At 38.1% G+C, this 20,783-nt stretch overlaps 1 protein-coding gene across 1 annotated transcript in view; it reads left to right on the top strand.

Annotated features, from left to right (window-relative positions):
• LOC124591202 (TATA-binding protein-associated factor 172) overlaps positions 1-20,783 on the top strand; it is a 294,467-nt gene that overhangs the window by 186,961 nt on the left and 86,723 nt on the right. Inside the window, exons 26-29 of the mRNA XM_047131715.1 lie at positions 4,060-4,211; positions 4,588-4,729; positions 9,156-9,363; positions 15,228-15,328. Of these exons, the coding sequence (XP_046987671.1) occupies positions 4,060-4,211; positions 4,588-4,729; positions 9,156-9,363; positions 15,228-15,328 (603 nt within the window). The remainder of the gene's footprint in view (positions 1-4,059; positions 4,212-4,587; positions 4,730-9,155; positions 9,364-15,227; positions 15,329-20,783) is intronic.

The raw sequence follows: 20,783 nt of genomic DNA, 5'->3' as shown, positions 1-20,783 counted from the left end.
CTGTTCTGTACATACAGATTCGAAAAGTTCGGGTCTGTTTGTTATCAGTAGGTCCAATATGTTATCTCCACGAGTCGGTTCTCTGTTTAATTGCTCGAGGTAATTTTCGGATAGTGCACTCAGTATAATGTCACTCGATGCTCTGTCCCTACCACCCGTGCTAAACATCTGAGTGTCCCAGTCTATATCTGGTAAATTGAAATCTCCACCTAAGACTATAACATGCTGAGAAAATTTATGTGAAATGTATTCCAAATTTTCTCTCAGTTGTTCTGCCACTAATGCTGCTGAGTCGGGAGGTCGGTAAAAGGAGCCAATTATTAACCTAGTTCGGTTGTTTAGTGTAACCTCCACCCATAATAATTCACAGGAACTATCCACTTCTACTTCACTACAGGATAAACTACTACTAACAGCGATGAACACTCCACCACCGGTTGCATGCAATCTATCCTTTCTAAACACCGTCTGTACCTTTGTAAAAATTTCGGCAGAATCTATCTCTGGCTTAAGCCAGCTTTCTGTACCTATAACGATTTCAGCTTCGGTGCCTTCTATCAGCGCTTGAAGTTCCGGTACTTTACCAACGCAGCTACGCGAAAGGTTATGAGTTCAAGAAACCTTGTGCGGTGCTTAATATTTTCATTATTTAAAAACAATATCGAAGTGCCTTACTTCACGAATTATATTCGTTTGAATGCAATTTTTTGAAATTTCTAGTGCTTTGTCTCTTCATTAACCCTTTCGCTGCTGCAGACACGTGCTCGCCGCATTCCACGCTGTGCGCGATTTTGTCATCACTGCACTGCTCGCCTGTGCAGACACATGGTGTTCCCACTGCTTTGACACACTTATCATTCGATTTCACAAAAAGTATTTGGCCCAAAAATTTGATTTTTACACGTCTTCTTGACTGATACCTTCCCCCCATAAATGACTTAATTTTGTTTCGATGTTCAACGCAGTTATTATGCAGCATTAAATGTAGTAAACCATTGCACGAAATTTTGAAGAGTTTGCAGAGGTAGAAGTCCATAGCGTATACTTTCCGTATGGTCGATTTTAGTTGCCACAATGTTGAGAATGAAATGTGGACAAGATACCTAAATTTCATATAAAATTTACTGTATAACAATATCTCATTTAATTTAAGTACGACGTAGGTGTCGAGTGTAATATTGAGAAATATTCTGTCTTTCGCGACTGTAATAAAAGTATTATTTACACCGGACGCGTTTGGCTTTATTTTAAAGCACTTCAATCAAGGAAAGGTATGGCACATACACAATGGTACTCATGTTCTCTTTCTTGTTTTTGTTCCACAGTCGCAGTTTTACCAATGGTACTGAAATATATTCCTCTTCTGCAACTGTAATAAGGGGCCTATTTAGACCAGACGCGTTTCTCTCTTTTGAAGCATCTTCAGTGGACAGTATTTTGTCTCCTCCATTGCCAAGTCACCTTTCGTAGTTTTGTGCTGCGGTAACACAATATTCAACGTTTGTGTTGGCAGATCAGTGTTTTAGCAAATAAATGATGTTTGTGTGTGCCACACACAAAAATTATATTTGACATAGCTCAGAGCACTTCACTGATAGCCGGTTTATTCAAGTCCTAATATTTTTGTAAGTCCACAGTTTTGTTTAATGTATTTTGTCTACTTCCTTTTGATTGATTGAAGTGCTTTTTAAATAAAGCCAAACGTGCTCAGTGTAAATAAAACTTTTGTTACAGTCGCGAAAGACAGAATATTTCTCAATATTACATACGACACCTATGTGGTACTTAAATGAGCTCTTGTTATACAGTAAATTTTATATAAAATTTAGGTATCTTGTCCACATTTCATTCTCAACATTGTGGCAACTAAAATCGACCATACGGGAAGTATACTCTATGGACTTTTACCTCTGCAAATTCTTCAAAATTTCGTGCAATGGTTTACTATATTTAATGCTGCACAATAACTGCGTTGAACATTGAAACAAAATTAAGTCATTTATGGGGGGAAGGTATCAGTCAAGAAGATGTGTAAAAATCTAATTTTTGGGCCAAATAGTTTTTGTGGAATCGATTGATAAGAGTGTCAAAGCAGTCGGAACACGATGTGTCTGCACAGGCAAGCAGTGCAGTGACAAAATCGCACACAGCGCGGAATGCAGGGAGCATGTCTTTGTAGCAGCGAAAGGGTTAATGCAGCCGTGGTGGCTTTACTTCATGAACTGCGCGCTCCCCCCTAAACGTAAGCTTGCGAACTATGCTATAGTATGGCGCTGCTTCTATTGGCACGTGCGTCGTGTGCAACTGGCAACGCAGCAATCTCCCACGTCTGGGCGGGCATGCGCGAGCCGCCAAGATAAAAGAATTGAACTACAGTACGCTGCACAGATGCTAGATGGCAGTTGTGTCCAGTAAGTGGAAGGACTGTGTTTGGCTGTTGTTTGGTAGAGATAGTTGTGGACAAAATGGAAGGTGGCTATTATGGACAAAGATAGACCATATGGGTTTTGTGGAAAGGGGGAGTCAAAACAAGGTTCAGCAAAGGCAACAGGGAAAGTGATCGAAAGAAATGACCCTGCAGTACAATCATGCACATCCCCACACCAATAGTGCCATGACTGCAAAGTTTGGTGGTATTTGTTGTGCACAACCACCATATTCAGTGGATCTTGTTCCATGTGATAATGCTTTATTTTGTTATATTGAAGACAGGCTGTGAGGTAAGAGGTTCAGCAACAACAAAGAATTGCAGACAGCTTTCCACGAGTGGATGCATAGTTCCCCCAAACAATAGTTCCGTGTCGCAATAATGAAGTTGCCAGGAGGATGGCAGTGGTGTATTGACATTCCTGGGGAGTGTATTGAGAGATTTCATGTACACTGACTCTTAGAGATTTCATGTACACTGACTCTTGTTCATTAATAGACAAAGTGCAAAAAATTTCAGCCGTAAATCATTTCCAAGCATCAATCATATAAATAGTGATAAAACATTGCAATGTTGCTTATATGCTCTCAATGAAATCGATTCATTGCAGTTATTCAGTTCATGTTTCTGTTCTCATCATTATAGAATAATGCCTATGCATAAATTATGCTAACATGGAGGTTAGTTCTTAACTTTTTAGTGATTGTATTAAGCATGAAATATGTTTGCAGTTTCAAATACAACCAACCATCAGTTGTATATGGAAATGACAATTACAAAAGTGCCAGACTGAAGTCACCAGGATTTTTCAATTTTTGTGAGCAGTTGCCTTAACTGCTTTGGCTATCCATGAATGTCTCATGGCCAGATCCAAACTTTCATATGTCATTGTTCCTGTGTCACACTCTGTACTCATACACGCATTGTTATTTCCGTACAGGGGAGAACATTTTAATTGAAAGTCACTGCCTGGTATTGGCAGATAAATATGATATTGCAGTGCCTGTGTTGCTAAGAAGAATGATGCAATGTTCCTTCGGACATGCATGCATGCACTAAATCATCATGATTATGAAAATTTTTTTCCATTCATACCTCCTTCATTGTGATGAATTTAGTCATAATCTCTTATTGCTTTAGTTGCTGTGTTCGCTGTGGTGTGTAGTTGACAACCAAATTTATTTATAGGGTGATAAATATAGAAGCAGCCAGTCGTATTTAGCATGTTCTCTTACCTCATACTGGCAGTACTGGAGTATGTGTCATACAAAATAGGAACCATCCTTATCTGTCATGTAGTAATTTATCATATCTCATTCTCAATCACAAAAAGTGTGATGGGCATACTTTCTAGCATGCCGCAGTTCACAGACTGCGGGAATTGTTTGACAAAATAAAATATGCAAGTTGTGCTATTATTTTACTCATTTCAGTTTGTGAAAGAAATATTTATTTCTAAAATTTTGTACCAGCTGACAGATCTCCTTAAAATCGTTTTCCTGGATAGAAATTAGTAAATGAACCAGTTATTATTAAAACATCATAAGAAGAAATTTGTATTATTTCTGTGAATGAAGTACCTTTTCAATTTGTAAATTTCCCTTTTGAATAATTTACAATTGTGTTTACAGTTGACAATGAGTCCTGATTGTGCTCCTCTTCCATCACTTGTCATATGCCCACCAACGCTGACCGGGCATTGGGTATATGAGGTAGAAAAATTTCTTACAAAAGACTTTTTGAATCCATTACAATACACTGGACCACCAGCAGAACGGGAAAGGTGAGCTATTATTTTCTCTTCTCAGAGCTTATAAGCTTTATAAAATTTTAGTTTCAATATTAAATAGAAATTCGACAGGTTCCTGTTTTTAAATTTTTTATTTAGTCATCACATTAAATGTCATCACGTATTAGAATAGAATTGCACTTAGCCCAACAACATCTAATCTATCATGTTTTTGTAGTGTTTTTCAGTTATGCTAATATAACTACTTCATAAATACTTCCTTGTTGTTAAATGAAGTGTTTATATCTTCAAACACAGGTATTAATAAGCAGCTGTATGGCATGGTTTTTATCATAGGCATTCCTGTTTACAATATGCTGTTGTGGTTTTTAAAAACATAACTTCCTCCCCTCCTTTAATTGTATTACAGATTACGCAGCAAAGTGAAGACACACAACCTTATAGTGGCATCATATGACATTGTACGGAAGGACATTGATTTCTTCAGTTCTATCAAGTGGAATTATTGTATTCTAGATGAAGGGCATATAATAAAAAATGGAAAAACAAAGGTAAAACAGTATTATTGATGCAGAAATGTTTTTAAAGTTACAACTATGAAATGCACTTATAGAACTTGTGACACAAGATATAAAATTTAACTAGAAAGTAAATATGGTAATGGAAAGTCCCTGGTGGAATATAAATAATGGAAGGAGCAAAGATAACAAATCATCAAATAGTTCAGGTGTTCAGTCATCTATATGAGCATAAACAAGACTGAGAACCTCTGAGGTCCTTCCCATTGTACCATTTATTAGTTATTCTTCCTATCTTATTCCCATATGCTGTACCGGAAGAATAATTGCTTAAGAGCCTTTGTACATGCAGTAATTAGCCTAGTCTTGTTTTAGCAATACATGAAGTAGTGACACACAGCGGGTTGTAATACATTTATAGATTCCTCACTTGAAATTTGGTCTTGACACTCTGTAAGTTGCTTCCATGGATAGTTTGGTCTGTCTTCAAGCATCAGCTAGTTCAGTTTTCCCAGCATCTCCAAGATGCTATCCCATGGATCAAACAAAGCTTTGCCATTCACGCTGGCATTCTTTGTATCGTTCAGTATCCCTTACAGTCCTATTTGGTAAGGATCCCACACACTTGAGCAATAATCTATGCTGTGTCTCACAAGGGTTTGTAAGCAAGATTGAATTTTCCTATTTCCCTACCAATGATCTGAACTCTGCCACCCACTTTACCTACGATGTCATGCATGTGCGCATGCGTGCGTGTGCGCTCGCACACACACAACACACACACACACACACACACACACACACTCCTCTGTATGGCTACGTTATCCTGGCTTACTACCTAGTACTGGCACGACAGCTTGATGGGGGCGAGCAATTATGTAGCAGCAAGGGGGGTTGGGAAAAGATGGCTGATGAGAGGGAGGGAAAGCCAGTAGACACGCAAGACAGGAATATGGCACCAATGGTCTCACTTTGGTCACATCCAGGGGGAATTTTGCAGAATGGCATGGAACAGCAGATTGGGAGGGGGAGATAGAACAGATGGTAAGGAAGATTGCTGAGAAGGTAATTTGTATACAGAATGAGGTAAGTTAGGGTCATGGGGCAGGGGTGAAGATGGGTGTGAGACAGGGGATATCCAAGTTCGAGACACAGAGGATTACAGAATTGATTGGTGTGTTGCAAGGACCATTACCAACTGCATAATTCAGAGAAGCTGGTATTGGGAGGGTGCATCTGGGTATAGTCTACTCTTGGGCACAGTTGGCATTGGCCATTTATTTTGATGGGCAACTGGTTGTGGTAATACCCTCATGTAGGTTTTGCAAACAAGTACAACAAAGCTGGTATATAATATGATTGCTTTCACATGTTATCTTGTCTCTGATAGGATATGATGTGCATATGACAGGACTGGAGTAGCGTATGTGTATCTAGACAGGTCTTGCACCTGTGCCTTCCACAGTTGTATGAATCAAATGGCAAGGGCTTGGTAGTGTGCGTCTTATAAGGATTGACTAAGATATTTATAAGATTGAATGGGTGGAGGAATAACATATTGGGAAGGATTGTGAGGAGGATGCTCCTTATTTCTGAGCACAATGGCAAGCAGTCCAAGCCCTGGGAAGGGTGTTGTTCCGTTCTAGTCCAGGATGACATTGAACGATGAGGAAGTGGGTGCTCCATTGCAGCTGGTTCCTGGGATTGATCAGAGGATTAGGGGCTTGTGTGAATATGGCATGGGAAAGCTGTTAAGGAACGATCTTAGGATAGTAATGCCTGTTTGTGAAGTCCTTAATAAGACCTTCAGCATACTGGGCAAGAGGTGGCCTGTCATTGCAGATGTTCTGTCGACGGGTGGCCTGACCAGATGGAACTGACCATTCCATGTTGAAGGGATGGCAGATAAAATGCAAGTACTCTTCCATGTGTTAGTCAACGGGCAGTGTCTAAAACTCTCCATGTCTGCCTTTATAGCAAGCTCACTGGTGGCACGTTTATATTCTGTGTCCCTTCTGCCTCTCCCTCCCATCCATCAGCCACTCTTTCCCAACCCTCCCCCATTCTCTTTTCTTCCTTTCTACCATTGCCTACTATACTGGACACAACCTGTTATCCCAGTTAAGTTACAGTACCAGCAAAATGTTGTCAGCCAGGACAGTGTAACAATGCAAGTGGTTTTGTGTGTGTGTGTGTGTGTGTGTGTGTGTGTGTGTGTGTGTGTACTCTATAGCTCTGTAGAAGGAAGAGTCCGAAAGCTAGCAGTATTCTCAGTAGTGTTTTATGTGTGTATCGATGACTGAACAATTCAATTATTCAGTGAGTTGCTTACTTTAGCCTTTCCAACATCTTTCAGAAAACAAGTAGTTATGGAAAATCATCACACTACCTACTTACTTCATAGAGTGCCTGTATCCATGACACTTGTGCATCAATGCATTTTGCTTCTTGTCCTAACATTAGCGTTCATCATGTTACATGCATCTGCAGACACAGGTAAGGAGATGGATCTTATTGTTAAGGTAAGCATATAGTTAGGAATTTGGGAAACCTAGTGGAGGCAGAAACTAGTAAGATCAAATACAAAAAGTAAAAGCTGCCCCTTTTGTAAAATCTGTATTTTTTGAATAGAAACATCGCATTTAATTTATCATTTATCATGCTGAATATTAGATTTTGGGAGAGAAATAAAATTTATGTTTGTTGGCTCTAGCTTCCAGAGACTGTGTGTGTGTGTGTGTGTGTGTGTGTGTGTGTGTGAACGAGTTGTGTTTGCATGAGTGTGTGCATGTGTTGTCTACTTTTGACAAAGGCCTGTATGGCCGAAAGCTAACTTTCCAAGAGTCTTTTTGGTGTGCCATTTTGCGATTCAGTGTCTCCTCTGTATGGCGAGTAGCAAGCATCCTTTTCACTATATTGTTAAAATAAGTTAGATTTATTACTCCACTGCCTCAAACATTTCCATGCATATCACATAATGCTAATGCCTCCAGTGTCACAGGAGAAAGGCAACCATAGAGATCACATTCAATAATAATATCTTGATAGTGAAGAAATGTATCTGATGTTTTTTAACCACTGTTTCTTCAGTGCTGTTCACAAGATGACTGTCATTGAGTAGAAGTTACAATAATTATCTTACATTTCTCCCTAAAATGGCAGATGTATTCTTTCCTTGTAAGTGCAGTTTTATAATTGTTATTTTGTCACAGATAGGAAATGAAGAGCGTTTTTGTCCACATTAGGATAACTAAGTGTAATATTTTAGCATTCGTACTGTGGATATAGATAATAAAAAAATAAAGTCTTAGCTAGGATTGGTGGAATAACTCCTGAGTGTCTAATGGTGGCACTAGTGTACTATGGAGGTGTGCACAACATGTCAGATTCACAAAGGAAAAAATGAAGAAAACATAGTATTTCAACACCGAATAGGAAACATAGTATTTCAACACCGAATATTTGTAGCAGATTAAATCCATGTTTTGAACTTGAGTGTCCACCTGAAACCCTCTTTTTTTACCTACAAGAGCACAGGAAGGTGTTTTATACACTGACCTCTGATTACCTCTGCTGCATGTCCAGTCTCCACATAGGTTCTCCAGTTAATCAGGCAGTATAACCATTTGTAGGGAAAAGGACATTGCAGAAGGATTGACTTAATCACAGCCATATCACAAAGCGGAAATTTCATAACTGCTTTTTTTGTTGTGTTCACTGAGTTGAATATTTACAGCTGCTTGGAACACTGTGTAGATTAAGACTTAAACATGAAATCTTTTCCTTAATTTTCTCTTTGAACTCTCAGATTAGCTGGAAAGCTGATTGACAACTTCGTTTAGCGCATGTTGCGTGCTTGACTGGATCAGTGATGAAGCACTAACTCAAGATGGATGAATTTTTGTGTCATTGTACACCTGGCAAGTAGTTTTAACCTGCCACAAATGTTCATCTTTGTGAATAAACAGGTTATATGTGTTTTTCAAAAATAGAAGTCATCTTTTGTTATTCTCTCAACAGTACAATAGAGAACAGTGTGTGAAAGTTAATGCTTGCTACAGGACAGAAACTGAAGACTTGAATTATTAAATGACTATAGAATTAGCATTGTCAGTAGTTAAGTCTTATTTTTCATATAAATGATTAAGAGTAATTCAGTTTTTGTATTACTGAGGCTTTTAATAAAATTTTAGTTTTTTGCAAGTCTAACAGAAAAACCCTATACAGTGTAATTAATTATTACGTAAAAATTTTAAAAAATGTAATTCAATATAAATGTAGCTCTTCATGAATTCCTTACAAATCATACGATTTGGATGGGGGGAGGGAGGGGGGGGGGGGGCAGTATCCACAGTTTTAAGAACCACTAAAGGCTGAGTCACCACCTGATAACTGGAATCTGAACAAGTACCAAGAAAGTTTCTCCATTTTGTAACTTATTTGTTCTCTTTCTCTACAGGCATCCAAAGCAGTCAAGCAGCTTGTAGCAAATCACAGACTGATACTGTCAGGGACACCAATACAGAACAATGTTTTGGAGTTGTGGTCCTTGTTTGACTTCCTTATGCCAGGATTCCTTGGGACAGAGAAGCAGTTTACAGCTCGTTACAGCAAGCCAATTCTGGCCAGCCGTGACCCAAAGAGTTCACCTAAGGAACAAGAAGCAGGTAATATGTCTTTCATTGTAACAGAAATTGAGACTGTTATTGGATCAATCAAAACTTTAGTGTACCCTCCCCCCTCTCGCGTAGTAGCGTAACCAACTTCTGGTTTACTCTGTTATTGTTTTCAAGTACCATATCCTTTAACTCATCAACATTATTTTAAAAAAAGGTACAAAATTCAAAATCATTCTTCATTTTAATTTCCTGGGGCTGTATTTGTTGAGTGTTCTTTTTTCCTTCCATTACCTGCTCAAATGCCTTTATTGATATGAAATTGGTGGGCCGATCTTCATTTACTGCAGTAGGGCACTCAATGTTATTTTAGTATTTGCAGATGATGTGACAAATGTTGCTACTCAACATCTAACGCTTTAGATGACAAGAAGTGATGTGGAGCTGGTTTGCAAACTTCCCACCTCTCTCCCATAGGTTGACTTACTTGGTATGCACAGCCGATCTTCTTCTCTGAATAGCTGGCCATGTCGATCTCCAAAAACGTCTTCTCTGAAGAATAAAGCTGGTTAAGGGAATTTATCAGATCCTCTCTCTACTCTTGAAATAATTTGGTACTCGAAGAATACATTTAGTTCAGTCATGGTATATTTCAACTTCCACAAAAAACAAATTCACCACTTCTCATATAAATATTCAAACTCCTGCGAGTCAACCAAGTTGTCAAACATTTATGACAGAGTTGGTTTAATAACCACCAGAAAATATGAACATGTCTTGCTTCTAGAAAGTCCAACACATGAATTAACTTGAAAGTCTAATCTCATTTCTTCATCTGTCCTTAACAATCATCACAGTCACTAAACCAGCAAAGTATAGCACAGGCTCTTCTTACACATACACTGAAACTTTATGGATCATACAGCCGGTACTTGTTGGCCGCCACGTCCACATTTTGCTCGTGACTGTTTTTAGACCTGCACACACAAACATACAATGCACAGTAGGTCAGATTCGTCTCTCTCACGATACATTGCCCTAGTATACATCTTTATGTACACTATAATTAAATATTTCCTGGTAAAAATAAAATATATTTTACACTTCACTCTCACTTCTTAGCACCTCCTCTAATACCATAGAGTCCTCTTCCACTTCTCAACTTCTATAATCTTAGTAGATACTATGCCTACACATATTATTCAACTCATGGTAGATACTATGTCTACCTGTATTAACCAACTCTTAGTAGATACTGTGTCTACACACAATGGTCTAATCCCACTACTCTGTGACTCATCACTTCATCAGAGTGTTTGCTATCCTGACTTTTGTATGTATATACGGGGGGGGGGGGGGGGGGAGGGGGGGGGAGTGTGCCTTTTTCCAGATGTACACATATCCATTTCCCCTACAACCCTTGGCGGTTCTTACATCTTTTTAATCTGTAACTTCATTGTTTGCGCATTCGTATTTCTGTGTGTGTATGCAGAAATGTTTTCGTGTAGTCTGATTCCTCGGCCTTCTTATCTGAAGATAAGTTTTAGGTTATTGGAAACCACGGAAACTAGGAAGGACTTCTGCGAAAGAAGTAGATGAATATGGAAAGAGGGAAAAATAGATAGGTCCTCAAACAAGAAGTAAGAAAGGTATAAAGGTAGGTGTGGTTGCTAAGATTGAAGAAGAGAAAGAAGACAGCCCCAAAGACAGGAAACCCTTACTTGAGTGAGAAGTCGGAGGAGGTATGGTGTTAAATTGTTTCCTACAGAACGGACATTCCCACCTTCACCCTTGAGGTCCCCGAGGAAAATATTAGCAACCCTATGGAAACGGCAAATGGCAAAGAATCAGGCATACTTGTTTGCGAGGGTCATTTGAAAGGTGTGATGTGTGTTTTTGTTAGTCATGATTTATCTGTTAGTGGAATCATGCTTTTATGTACGCTGCCCACCCCCTTTCGACATTGAAACAAACCCTCCCATCTATGTCACATCTCGTAAAAGGTATAAAATATTCTGTACCAAGTATAAAATTATGTATTCCATTATCACAATCATTTAATTAGTCACACAATATTATGTTTTCCACAAATATAATATTCCATTCAGTTTACTAAGAAAAATATGCTTCAATGACTTTAACTCAATTATCTTACATTCAGTGTGAGAATGGTATTCTCACAAATTCAGAAATTATTTTGAAAGTTATGTGCCAGGTATGGTTCTCCCTACTTACTTAGAACTATGTGACAAAAAAAGGATTTCCAAGCAGCTTTCAAGAAAACCATTTTTGGAATCATTGTAATTATGATTCATATTAATAGAATATACAAATTTAAGGACATTGATTTCACCCAGACTTCTGCCCACAGATTTGCACAGGAAACTGGTCTAGAGATTAATTACAAGCACTAATTCAGGCAAAAATAAAACCTAACTATACGTGGAGACCACGTCGGACACTGGTGACCTTACAATCGAAACCGCTGAAGAGAATGGCTGGCTAGGCAGATTTAATCTATCTTGTTTCAGAGATAATATGCATACCAATTATCACCTCATGTTGCCACCTAGTAAAGTCAGGATAAGTTTGGGCGAGCCTGGACGAATCGTGAGTTCAGGTAGGGGCATCCCTGGAATAACCAAGGAAGATGCAATCATGGTTCCTAGCGGGCACAACTCTCTAACAACAGAGGACAACGCAGTCAAAATTCCTAGCGGGCACAATCCTCTTAACAGCGAAGGATGACGCAGTCACATACCAGGGGCAATTTTGGGTGACGTAATGTCAATTTCTCGCTGGTATGTTTCTCTAATAATCTGTAAGTGGTGGATGATAGAAGTTGGGGCATTTGGTGCAGGAAAATTTTATTACAGAAGAAACACCGTAAATAACTGACGGTCACCACTCTGCCCGGTAACACAGAACATTAACGTCCCTGTGAGATATACAACTTTATATCCTTTACGTTGTACTTTCCTTTTTTCTGACCCATTTGTAGGATCCTCTAAAAATAATGTCTTGGGATGGATTACCATTTGAACCCGGTATGGTCCTTCATACTTTTGGAAAACTTATGTGTCTCATTCTTCAGGGCAGAGCTCTGAAGATGCTATTTTACAAGGACTAGGTCATTGACCTTGTACTGTGGTTCTACAGCTTTCTCATTATGCTTACTCACTCTTTGTTGTGACTTTTCAACTAAATTTCTAGTAACTATTTCCTGATTCAGTTCGTAATTGGCAGTAAGTTATCCAGGCCAAGTAAAACATTTAATGAGAGATTCTCCAACAAAAGGTTTGCCTATTACTTCCAAAGGTGTTAATCCAGTTGGTAAATGTGATAATTCACTTAAAATAAGTTCAAAGTCTTTTCGTTGCCCATAAAGTATGTTTTTCATGGCAGCAGGTGCGGCATATTTCCGTTTCTTTCATAACTCTTTCACATGGATTCGAGGATGGGTTATAGTTGGATATTAATACTTGACGAATATCTTCCCAAGTTAGAAATTCTTGAAATTCGTTACTGACAAATTGTGGTCCATTATCCGTGAGAAATCGTTTTGGTTTTCCTATCTCCAGAAAGTACTGTTGCAAACAGTGTATAACCGTCTGTGTATTTGCTCTTTTAATAGGATACAACTCAACATATTGTGACCAGCACACTATGATGACCAAAATGTGTGACACTCCTTCCTTTCCTTTAGGAACCGGTCCAAAATATTCTGCTGCTGTAAGATCATGTAACAATTTAGGAATAGTTGGATACATTTTGTACTTAACATGAGTGTTACTCACTTTCACCTTCTGACAGATTTCACAGGTCCTAATTAAAGATGCTACTTTATGTCCTAGCTTCTTAAAATAATAGAACTTATTCATATGAGCTGTACACTTTTTCATTCTGAAGTGTCCATATCCTGTATGAATGTACCACACAATTTCGTCTTCCATTAACTTTAGAATGCAAATGCGCCATTGAGATGTTACACTGTCTCTCCAAAACAAATTATGCCCTATAATTTTCCACTTTCCTGCTTGATTAGGAGGTAAGGAATTCCTGATACACCTAGCAAACTTTTCTGTAAAATAGAGATCATGATGGATGCTTGCTGTTATTCTTTGGGCCACCTCTTGTACCCTGGTGTGCGGATATTCTACTGTCATAAAATAAATTGCAAAAATTATGCCAGATCCCTCCGTACATTCTAACTCTTCCATGTCTAGATAAAGTGCCAGGTACAATATTCTCATAACCTTTTACATACTGTGTCCTAATGTCATATCACTGTAGGAACAACATCCATCGCATTAGTCTACTATGTAACAACCAACTACTCATTAAAAAAAGAGAGAGCCTGACAATCTGTATAGACATGGATTTCTGACCCCCATACTAGTGTTTGGAATTTTTGGATACTCCATACTATTGCCAATAGTTCTTTTTCAGTAGCCATGTAGTTTAATTCATGTTTATTAAGACTATGGTTAGCAAAGGCTATGGATCTATGATTTACTTTGTCTAGACCCCACTTTCCTTGAAAAAGTTCTACTGCAATACCATAATCAGATGCATCGGTTGAAATTTTAAATGGCTCACTCATACTCGGATGATGTAATATGGGTGATTCTACCAGTGCTATTTTTACATTTACAAACACATCATTTGGCTCTTGATCCCAAACCCACGGTACTCTCTTTCTTAATAAATATGAAATTCTTGGGGCATTCAGTCCTTGACCTCGTATATATCGTCTGTAGTATCCATCCATTCCTGTAAATCCCTTCAACTCTCTTATGTTTCTAGGGGGGTGAACATTATTTAATAGCTTTTGTACTCTAAGGATGCAGTCCAATCCCCTGCACCCCTCTTGTTACGCACAGTGCGATTTAGATAATTTCGTTGTAATACCTTTTTCTTTAAATTTTTTCACGGTCTTACTCAAGGTTAGACAATGTTCTTCCCAGGTAGCTGAGATTATGAGGATATCATCTACATATATTATTAAATCCTTCAATAAATCTTTTCCTAATGCCTCATCCAGAGCACATATCAATACGGATACTGTGATATTTAGTCCAAACGGTAACACATTGAAATGATAACGATATACCATCAAACAGAAACGCTGTATACTTCTTTGATTCAGGATGTAGCCTTATTTGCCAATATCTCGCCGTAAGGTTCATCATGCTAAAAAACCTTGCTTTTTCAAATTTGGATAATAATTCATCGATGTTAATTGGTCTGTCTTGTTCTGTCTCTATATGCTTATTCAATGTACATGCGTCTAGCACTAATCGCACACCTCCTGTAACCTTTTTTGCCACTACTAAAGGGTTATTAATGATGCTAGAACTATATTCTATTATATTGTTGTCAATCATTTTGTCAATTTCCTCCTTAACTGCTTCTTTCAAACTTACTGGTATTGGATATGGCTTACAGAAAAATGGAATGTCATCTTTGATTTTAAACTTACATATATAATCGCTGATATTACTGGGATGATCAGAAAATACTACTTCATATTCCATTAGAATTCTTACTTACTATAATAATTCCAGTTAAATTCATGGAAATTCTGCTTTCTTGTTGATCACTGTCTATGAACATACTGAATGGTACTAACCAAAGATCAGAGATACATTTTTATACGAACTTTGCTGTTTTGTTCTGTGTTATTTTAAGTTAACTGACTACTAGAAACGATCAAGTAAACTACCATCACTAACTCGTTGATTCCTTGCAGTCACTTTTGTAGAGATAGTTACAATTTTCAGAATCCACCAATATTGTTACACAGCATATGTTCAGGCTTTTAACCTTTCTCTATTTCCAGCTGTCAATAAAAATCACTTATATAAGTCAGTGTTAAATGTAAGTTATTAAGATTGTGAACTAATTCTTCGTAGGAGCCTTAGCAATGGAAGCTCTGCATCGCCAGGTTCTTCCTTTCCTTCTGCGCCGAATGAAAGAAGATGTTCTGCAAGACCTTCCTCCGAAGATCACACAGGTACACATATTTCACATAATGTTTTAAGACTTGTCTAGCTACATAATGTGAAAAATGCATCACCAATTTCAAACTTGGATTATGTAGGATTTGGTGTCCTTCTTTTATGACATGTTGAATGTGGGAATGCTTCTAGATTAAGTACTGATAATAGAAAACTGTAAGTAAATGTTATCTCCACTTGTCTGTACTCATCACTAAAGTTTCTCTGTAGTTTTTGGAAGCAGTAACAAAGAGTAACAGTTCAAGAAGTGAGTAAGTTAGTTAATTAGTTAGTTACTTACATGCCCCATGGATCATTTTGCACACTAGACTCTAATGATATGAAATGAATCACTTTACGTCCACATCGCATATTAATTTGTACATATGGTTACAGTCTGAACTTTTCTAAGTTTTATTATTATTACAAAGCACAACACATGCAGTGTGTTTGAAATTTGTTGTAAAGTTTATTGGAACTTAATTAATTATGACCAAGAGGTGGTGACAAAACTGTATCCTCACCCAGAATTACTTCTCTTCTAAACGCATCTGCTACAAACAACTCAGGGGTACAGCAGTAGGCATCCTCATAACACCATCCTAAGCTAACCTATTCATGGGTCATGTAGAGGAATCCTTCTTAACCACCCAGAATCCCAAAACTATCACCTGGTTGAGATTCGTTGGTGACATCTTCTTGATCTGTACCTATGGTTAATACAGCCTGTCCATATTGTTCCAGGCCCTCAACACCATCTCTCCCATTTTCTTCACCTAGCTCAACAAGCCACCTTCTTCAATGTCAACCACCACATCAAGGATAGCTACATCTATACCTCTGTCCACATCAAACCTACCAACCACCAACAATACCTCCACTTTGATAGCTGTCACTCATTCCACACCAAGAAGTGTCTTCCAAACATCCTAGCCACCTGTGGTTGTTACATCTTTTAGTGATGAACAGTCTTTCTCCAAATATATCAAGGGTCTCACTGAGGCCTTCACAGACCGAAATTACCTACCCAGCCTCATCCAGAAACAGCTGTCTCTCATGTCTTGTCTTACCAGTCACCTACCAGCCCCCACATACCCACTGTACGGCCACAAAGGAGTGCTCCTCTTCTGGCTCTCTACCACCCAGGACTGCAGCAACTGAGTCACATTCTCCTTCAGGATTTTGACTACCTATAATAAGAAATACCCTCCCCACTACCCTCCTCTCCCCTCCCACAGTGGTATTCCACCACCCACACAACCTATGCGGTGTCGCTGTCACAGTCATCTCCTGTCCCATCAAAAACAGGCCCACCTGTGAAAGTGACCATGTGATCTAGCTTAGCTGCCAACCACTGTGTCACATTCTATTTGGGAAAAATAAATAACAAACTGTTTGTCTGCTCTAATGACCACTACCAAACTAAGGCCAAGAGAAAACTGTTTCACCCAGTTGCCGAACGTGCTTCACTTTAATGACTGCTTCACAGCATGTGCCATCTCCCACCAACACTAGCTTTTCTGAATTCTGCAGGTGGGACTTGTTCCTTCAACATATCCTTCGTACCCATAGACTCGTCTACGCTATGCCCTGTCCTCCACCTGCGTATCCTCTTCTCTGGTCCTACTGCAGTACCATACTACACATGCCTTATATCCCAGCAATGCACCTACCTTGTCCTCTCTAACCCCCACCCCCTCCCCCAACTCACATATACACACACACACACACACACACACACACACACACACACACACACACACACCTTCCCTCAGCACAGCCTCCCAGTGTTTCGCTTAACAGCCCTATCATTTCTCTACCACTTCCATGTACACTCCCACAGACAGCACTAGCATCTCCCCCCACCCCTACCCTGCCATCCCACCCACTCCCACTCCCATTCCTCTTCTTTACTCCCACTTTGATTGCTGGTCACGTCCAGCATAGTCGCATTTGGGCCTTTGTGCACAGAGACAACAGTAGCCATGTATGTGTGAGCTGTGCTTGTGTGAATATTTGTGAGTTTTCTACTTTTGAGGAAGAACATGTCCAAAAGCTGAAATATTACTAGCATTCTTTTTCGTTGTTTTTTGTCTGCGGCTCAGCACTCCTTCACATTGTGAGTAGCAGTCTGCCCCTCCACTGATTATTTGTATGTTGCATGAATCATATGCACGATATCTCACTTTGATGTGGTTCTTGTAAGTTGATTTACTAATATAATACATTGTCACAATGGAAATATGGTTGCATGCTGACCATTTTCTTGATCACATTTTACATTAATCTTAATATACATTTAAAATTATTGTCCAGGTGTATTCAGAAATTTGTTTGTGTAGTAGATGGAATGGTTAAACAAAAATTATTTGTGTTCATTTTTTAAAACTGTTTCCATTGAAGGCATGGAAGTAGATATTTTTATGCATACACCCTTATTCCTACCCTGTAAGAATGAGACTATTTATGAATGCTGGAGATAACAGCAGTTACAGTGAAACCTTGATTTAACACATTTTAGTGTACTTTAAAAATTGTAAAACTGGGAGAGAACTTTTTAAGCAGTAAATGTTACATATTCACCCATGGCCTTGTGTTTTCGTAGTCTATGTGTAATATATGGACACAATGTACACCATAATACTCAACAGATACTTCTTTATTACCTAATAAAGGTTTTCTAAATGTGATACTATGTTTAGCCACCAACATAATATTTCCTGACACTTTAACATAGTAAATCACACCAGAAATGATGTGTTTTGGAGAGAGACAAATAGTAAGATACTGAGCAGCTGCCACATTGATTTAGCAAAGCTTAAAGCGGCGTTTTTATTATTTTACATATTTACTCATGCATACTACAACAATGTGCAGTTGTAGTTAAACGTCTGTCCAAAATGTGTTATGATTAGCACAGTTTTCCCTGCTAGAATATTGGGAAAAGTGGTGTAGATAGCTGAACCTAGTACCCGGAACATATCTAGCCATTTTAGATTTTACAAAAAAGAGTGGGTGAATTATTGTAAAGTATGTTAAATGTGGCACACAAATGTAGAGATTGGCAGTGGTACTGTATCACACTTCAGCCTTTTTGGCACACACATTAGAAAACATTAATAATCTGTTTTATTTGTTCAGTGACCTTTAATTTTTATGTAAAAGTGATGTAATGAACAAATAGATACAGTAGTTCACACTTTGATAAAAAGTCCAAAATTATATATTATTTTAATTTTTTGGTGAATTTTTAATATGGTTTTCCCAGTTCTTAAACACAGCGGAAAGCTTTGAAGACTACAGCTACAGCAGAAATGTACTTTTTACTATCTTCATTGCTGCATCTCCATCTGTTGTAGAAGGTACCTCACTGTCATCATTCTCGTATACAAGAAAGTCAGTCATACCTTCAACAGCTATACTTTCCAACAGTGACAGCATGTTGCTGCTTTTCAGAAGTAGTTGGTGACAGTGGACTCCTTAATGTCTGTTCATGCCTTGGGAGTATTCTGCAAAGAATCTGAAATAGACATGTTAAAGTAGACTGGATTTTTCTAGCTTCCATCGAACTTAATGCCTACTACACAGTGGCTTTGAAAGCAGGGTTAGTACCCAAACCCAAGGCCTACAGTTTTCTTGTGCAGTTTTGTGTAAGGAACTCTTAACTGCACAGTATATGGTGCACCAACAATCCACAAACATAAGAATTTTCTTGTTACAGGTTCCCGTTCTTGCATCAAGACTATACACCTGCTTCTCGTATAGGTCCAGTGTCATCCATGATTTGTTATTGGCAGTATTGTTCATGGGCAGTGTTTTTACATTTTTAAAGCAAGATAGTTTCCTTTTTTTCCAGTCACAAAAGCTTTAATTTTTTCAGACCTGTCAGTGTTCGTGCCTAACCTTACTGTAAGGTGAACTTAACAGTGTTTCTCTTCATAGAAATCTTCACATATGAAGGTCAATGTTTTCTTTTGAATGACACTAAAAAGAAATCAGTTTCAGCTATGTTTAAAATGTCTGTTGATTACACCACTTTATAATTTCTTGTGATCTACAACTCTGCCGTTCACTTACAGTTTCTATGTTTGCACTGTTTCTTTAATCATTTACTGTTTTATACATATCATTGTACTGCATCTTGAACCCATTGATTCACCCATTAGATGCAGACAAATCCTCAGTTCTGCATATTAGTCACTGTCAGTGCCTTGTAATACATCATCACGTCATTCACAGGGCTGTTGGAAGCACATGCTGTCGAAAAGAAGTTCTTTATAATTTCTTATAGCAGCACATATTTCAAGTAATTGGCATATTTCATCTTTTTTCTTGTAATATTTTCCATCCTAAAGCTGTGACAGAAAACATTAAATTTCTACTTGTAAGGAACAGCTAACAACACTACTCTTGGATCACCTATGCAATGGCACCAACAGTGCTACATGATACAGACGATTAATAACTCTTGGCACTGTGGTTGACGGGAGTAACTGTATCAGTTAAAATTGACTTGCTGTGGTCTGTAGAGACAGATTTGCTAGTACAGCCAAAGCAGACTACAATGTGTTTAGTAGTGCATATGTGAACCATAAATGAAACTATTTTATTAGTTACAAATACTGGGAAATGGATGTCCTGTACACAACGATCATAATCCCAGAACTAATTTAACACTGAAACAGTATTTTTACAATATTATCAGTATATTACTTTTTATGCTGCATACAGATTTGAAAGCTAAGCTTAGTAGTGACAAAAACAAGTGAATGTTTGTCATAAGTCACACCTTCTTCCAATTTGTATGAAACAGTTGTTCCCATCGGCCACCAAACTGAGTAGAGCTTGGTAGCAACACTATCATGACAAATTGTTCCAACTTATGTTAATTCACAAAATGTTAATTTGCATTTACTGAATAGATTGCCCTGGGCTCAAGAAAGTGAACGCTTAATGCTTGCACTACTTGATGGCCAATGCCTTGCTATGTCAATGTATGCAAAATACTTCAGTCCCCCCTTCCCAGAGTATTGTTTCATAAAATGTAAATTGTGGAATAATTATAAGCAAGTTAATGCAAAAAGAGAACTGAATTAACATTGTGATCATAGGAAACTCGATGAGGATGATAAAATGTTGGAATTTGTGGGCAAACATTAATGCTGGGAACATGAAAGTTAGGTTGCACTGTAGTTCTGTTATTACTACAGAAGAGTAAAACTTAAGAAGGCAGTTTTATTCCTTGTCATTTTTGCTATTTATTCTTGTGCAATTCATCTGAGTCTTCGGTTGAACATCATAACAAACAGAGATAAATAAATAAATGAAGTCTCATCTGCAGCTGAATGTCATATACCAGTGTAGCTCTCTGAACCTTTCTCCATGGGATCATATCTATGTGTGTGTGTAATAAAGCAATCAGACTACTTCCTTTTTTGAGTAGTTGTAATGATTTGTTAATTATAATTTATA

The sequence above is a fragment of the Schistocerca americana genome, chromosome 2 (genome assembly GCF_021461395.2).
Source record: "Schistocerca americana isolate TAMUIC-IGC-003095 chromosome 2, iqSchAmer2.1, whole genome shotgun sequence".
Classification (NCBI taxonomy): Eukaryota; Metazoa; Arthropoda; class Insecta; order Orthoptera; family Acrididae; genus Schistocerca; species Schistocerca americana.
This window is presented reverse-complemented; position numbering and strand designations above follow the sequence as displayed.